Raw genomic sequence first — 5,333 nt, forward strand, 5'->3', positions numbered from 1 at the left:
AGTCAGCCGTCAGTCGGCTCTCCCCAGGTAGGCAGTCTGTTGTGCAAACGACACCGTGTTTGAAAAGCGTAAAGAGCTTGGTCTGATAGGTGCTATGAAATTATCCGTATGATGTCAACCAAAAATCCCCTCGCGTGGAGGGGGCGATAATAGACTGCGTGCTTCTGCGTAGCGTGTGTTCGATTGTGTGGGACTCGTGTGTGTGTGTGTGTGTGTGTGTGTGTGTGTGTGTGTGTGTGTGTGCGTGCGTGCTGGTCGGGTTGTGTGGCTCAGTCAGTGAGGCTGTGTGTGCTTGATGAGACGGGACCATGAAAAGGTGCACCTTTCCCAGTGAGTAAATACATGATGTGTGTGTGTGTGTGTGTGTGTGTGTGTGTGTGTGTGTGTGTCGTGTGTGTGTGTGTGTGTGTGTGTGTGCATAACACTTTTTGTTGTGTTGTCTGTGTCTCTGTCTGTGCTGTTTACACACACACACACACACATATATATAAAATTATGTATAAGTATTGAACTTTTCGGAAACAAAAACGTTACTGCTAGAAATGACAAGAACTACAAATCTTTCGTCAACTTTATCAGCTATGAAATGTTGTGTCCATCATATTGGTCCCTTCCCCTTTTATTTTCGGTATTTTGTGTGTATTATTTGTATGTATGTATGTATCTCCCTTGCAAACAGGCCGGTGGCCTTGCAGTAAAATATTTCTGAGTATAATAGTATAATGTATGTATGTGTGTGTGTGTGTGTGTGTGTGTGTGTGTGGAGGAGGAATTTTGTTGAACGTCCCGTCACACATATCGGTGATTGAAGACATTTTGTTAAAGTATTTATGAATACATCTGACTATTATCGGTTAGAAGGGGTGGGAGATGTGGATGAATGGAGGGTTGGGAGAAACTGGGCAAATGTGGGTAAAAATGTGGGTGAAATTTGGAAGAAAAAAAACAACAACAACAACAAAAAAACCTCTGAATACAGTTACAGGAAATTACTAAAAGGACTTCGTAAAAGAGAAGTGTGTGTGTGTGTGTGTGTGTGTGTGTGTGTGTGTGCGTGTGTGTGTGTGTGTACAACCACTACTACTACGACGACGATGACGACGACAACGATGACAACGATGACCGCTACAAATACTGCTGGTTGTGGGCGTGGAGGTGACGCCGGTGATGGTGCTGGTGATGGATGTCCTGCTGTTTTATTTCATTCACTCGTTTATTTTATTTTATTTTATTTTGATCTTATTCCATTTTTTAAAAATTTTTATAAGTTGTTCGTAGGTGTAAAATTCAACCCTTTCCCTTTCTTTTATCTATTTTAAATATTTATTCGTTTTCTTTATTTATCATTGATTTTTATATTTATTTTGTTTTGTTTTTATTTATGTATTTATTTTTATTGTTATTTTTTGGTTGTTATTATATATCGTGTTTTTTTTTGTTTTGTTTTTTGTTGTTGTTTTTTGTTTTGTCTTTGTTTTGTTTTGTTTTGGTGGTGTTGTTTTTTTGTTTGTTTGTTGTTGTTGTTTCTTTTGTTGTTTTTTTTTGTTGTTGTTGTTGTTGTTGCTGCTTTTCGGGGGGGGGGCGGGGGGGGGGGGGTGTTGTTGCTGTTGTTTTTCAACTACTGTTGATTGAGTTATTCAGTTAGGTTTTAAGAAACTTATTTTTGGATAGTAGAAGAAAATAGACAATTGCAATTCTTTAGGCTCTGGGCGAAACCTGGCAGTATTAAAATTGCATCACAACATGTACGTCATGGCGTGCTTGCGTCATAATAGCTACGTAAGAGTGACCCTGGTAATATGTAAACAACTTATCCCTTGAGGAAGGAAAAACAGTGCTAAATGTCCCTCCTTAGCCTTTGTATTTGTATTTGTTTCTTTTTATCACAACAGATTTCTCTGTGTGAAATTCGGGCTGCTCTCCCCAAGGAGAGCGCGTCGCTACACTACAGCGTCACCTTTTTTTTTCTTTTTTTCTTCTTCTTTTTTTTCCTGCGTGCAGTTTTATTTATTTTTCCTAACGAAGTGGAATTTTCTACAGAATTTTTCCAGGAACAACCCTTTTGTTGCCGTGGGTTCTTTTACGTGCGCTAAGTGCATGCTGCACACGGGACCTCGGTTTATCGTCTCATCCGAATGACTAGCGTCCAGACCACCACTCAAGGTCTAGGGGAGGGGGAGAAAATATCGGCAGCTGAGCCGTGATTCGAACCAGCGCTCAGATTCTCTCGCTTCCTAGGCGGACGCGTTACCTCTGGGCCATCACTCCACTTATAGCGACCATAGGGACAGTGAATTTACATCCACTGTGTGCTAGTGCTCAGCATAGAAAAGCGAGGTCCTACTTCTTCTTCTTCGTGGGCTGCATCTCCCACATTCACTCGTATGTACACGAATGGGTTTTTACGTGTGTGACCGTTTTTAGCCCGCCAGAAAGCGAGGGCTAACCCCCTCCTCCCCCTGCCAAAGTCAGGTGTCCTCTAACACAGTGGTAACGTGGAAAATCAAAGAGTAAAGTGTCTTCCCGAAACGGAACTTCCAAACCCGATAACTGCTCAACTCTGGATCAGACGTCCACCACCTTACCGATTCTGTTTTAGCACTGACCCCCGTAAACATCCACAAATTACACTAACCTGTTGAAACACTAGAAAAACAAAGACTGGCCTGTCTTCAGAATGTTCGGCTTTCGCCTGATGGAGTTTTTTTCACCAGTTACATGCTTATCATCTCAAATGGACACTCGATGTGTAATGATAAGAAAAAGGTCAAATGACCCATAGGGGCAGTGAACTCATATCCACAAAAAAACAAACGAAACAAGACAACCCCCCCCCAAAAAAAACAACAAAAAAACAAACAACAACCCCAAAACAACAACCAAAAAACACACACAAAAGAACACAAAAAACAAACAAACAAACAAACAAAACAAAAAAACAGCAACAACAAACAAACAAACAACAACAAAAACAAAACAAAACAAACCAGCAACAACGACAACAACAATCATGATAATCACGACAAAGTGATTGTCCTTACAACTATCAGAAACGACGACGATAACTATACAGTCCCAACACTAAACCACCCACCTTTGTTTCTTTCCAGCCCTGTTCCTGCTGGCTGTGACAGCCGCAGTGTTTGTCCTGGCAATCTGTTTCATCTTCACCATGTCGTACAACCCCGGCTTTCTTCAAGGCCTGCACCAGCTCCACGAGATCGTCAGAAATAAACCACCGCTCAAAAAATCCCTATCCTGGGTTTTCAGATCCCCCGTCTCTGAGAGCGAAGGTTCATCCCCTATCGTCTCTCCCGGCGATCAGCCTGTCAACCCGGGTCAAGGCACGTCTGTGGACGACCTCAGTGAAGTGGGATCTGAAGAGAAGAACGATGAGGTGCAGCAGCGAATGCTCCAGTCGCTGATCGACGCCCACACGTGGCTTCTTCTTCGTGGGTTTTCAGGGCGACTGGGCAACGTTCTCTTTGAGCTTGCTTCTGCCTTCTGCATTGCGAAGCTTAATAACAGGACGCTCATTGTTGATGATTCAGAAAAGATGCACGATCTCCGTTACCAAGGGATCAGAGTGTCACAGAAGACGAAGAAACAACTGCTCACACAACTGAAACCACTCCAACGTATCGGAGCGGGCACCTGCTGTGGATTCGAGCCGAAGGTCATGACACTGGAGCCTGACTGCCATCACATTCTGGGTGGATTCTTACAGTCCTGGAAATACTTCGAACCTTGCAAGGCGGAAGTGAAGAGAGTGGTTCTCTTCAAGGACAGCATCGTCGACAAAGCTGTTCGCATTATGGCCGACCTCAGAGAGAAACTGCCGCGCCGGACTTTGGTCGGTGTGCACGTGCGCATGGAAGATTACTTGAATCAACGGGCGATCGGTAATGGGAAAACGGTAGCCCCTCCCGACTTTTACCGCCGCGCAATGACGTACTTCCGATCCAACTTCCGCGACGTCACTTTCCTGGTCTTTACGTCAAAGTCTACATGGTTTAGGACCAACGTAACTGATGCGGCAGACGTCGTGGTATTTGGCAGGACGGATTCTGCAGCTGTTGATATGGAAGTGCTGTCACGAATGGATCATTTGATTTTCAGTGTCGGCACCTTCGGCTGGTGGGCTGGCTACAAACACAACGGCACTGTCGTCTGCTACAAGCATTTCTATGTCCCCGGTTCCTATTACGGTAATCAAATGTGGAACAATGGGATGGATTTCATTTACAAGAGATGGATTTTGTTGTAGAGTTTTACTTCATCCTGTTGGACACACATATTTAGTTTCTTTAATGGTGGATTTTGTTGTACATTTCATTTACTTAGAGTGGGGATTGTGTTGTGACGTTTAACCCCTTTTCTGCACGTGTATCATTTATATAGGGTGGATTTTGTAGTTGTAACGTATTACCTTGTAGGGCACACAAACACACACATACAAACACACACGCAAACGCATATCTTTGACAAAGATGGGGTTATTCATAAACTTCTACCCCTTCTGACATAAGTATTTTATGTATAAACAGAGGATTTCGTTGAGATGTTTATTTCAACACATTGGACAAACACTTTATATATATATATATATATATATATATATATATATATAGTATCCAAATCCAATACGTGATACGTGTACCTCCAAACTTCATTGACTGACTCAGTGATTTCAGTCAGCTCAGTCCTCATTTCTCAGACGACTTCCTAGACTGCGTCACCCGCTTGTTGTAGTGTACAGGCAGTGTCCCCCTGTGCCACACCCCCTTTAGTCTATCCCCCGCCCCCACCCCTTTATCACCACCTCCCACGCCCCTCCGTCTCATCTCCCTCCTCCACTTCTTCCGCAGTTTTTATTATTATTATTATATTATTCTTTCTTCTTCTTCTTTTTATTTTATTTTATAATTATAATTTTTTAGATCGTGCTGACACCATGCACATCACCCTCCTCTACCCCCCACCCTCCCCCCCCCCCCCCCCCCCCCCCTTCCAAAGTTCATTCTTTGTGGTTGTTCCGATAACCATGCCTCAAAAGTTCGGAATTAAAAAAGAAATCATGGTTGATTTCTACCGAGCAGTCATTGAAAGTGGGCAAACCTTCGCTATCACTGTTTGGTACGGAAACATTTCCAATGCAGTAGTTGCAGCCTTAGAATCGTACAAACTGCCACCAAGATTACCGGGGCTGATCTACCTTCTCTAGAAGACATATATTATAAGCGGCTACTCAAAAAAGCAAAATCAATCAGCCAGGACGAATCACATCCAGCTTTTGGGATTTTCGAGATGCTCCCCTCTGGTCGACGGTACAG

General features: G+C 43.2%; 1 protein-coding gene across 1 annotated transcript; it reads left to right on the forward strand.

The window, feature by feature from the left end:
- The first annotated feature begins 243 nt into the window (after positions 1–243).
- Positions 244–4,578, forward strand: LOC143277618 (galactoside alpha-(1,2)-fucosyltransferase 1-like). The gene is made up of 2 exons (XM_076582499.1): positions 244–330; positions 3,111–4,578. The coding sequence occupies exons 1-2, from the start codon at positions 309–311 to the stop codon at positions 4,265–4,267; spliced, it is 1,179 nt and encodes a 392-aa protein (XP_076438614.1). The 5' UTR covers positions 244–308; the 3' UTR covers positions 4,268–4,578.
- Positions 4,579–5,333: the final 755 nt, after the last annotated feature.

This window comes from Babylonia areolata, chromosome 34 (genome assembly GCF_041734735.1).
Source record: "Babylonia areolata isolate BAREFJ2019XMU chromosome 34, ASM4173473v1, whole genome shotgun sequence".
NCBI lineage: Eukaryota > Metazoa > Mollusca > Gastropoda > Neogastropoda > Buccinidae > Babylonia > Babylonia areolata.

What these genes read in the sequence shown, in the direction of transcription:
- LOC143277618 (XM_076582499.1), top strand. Translation starts at nt 309, where the DNA reads ATGAAAAGGTGCACCTTTCCCA. An exon ending in GAAAAGGTGCACCTTTCCCA is followed by an intron (nt 331 to 3,110) that starts GTGAGTAAATAC and finishes GTTTCTTTCCAG; the next exon opens with CCCTGTTCCTGCTGGCTGTG.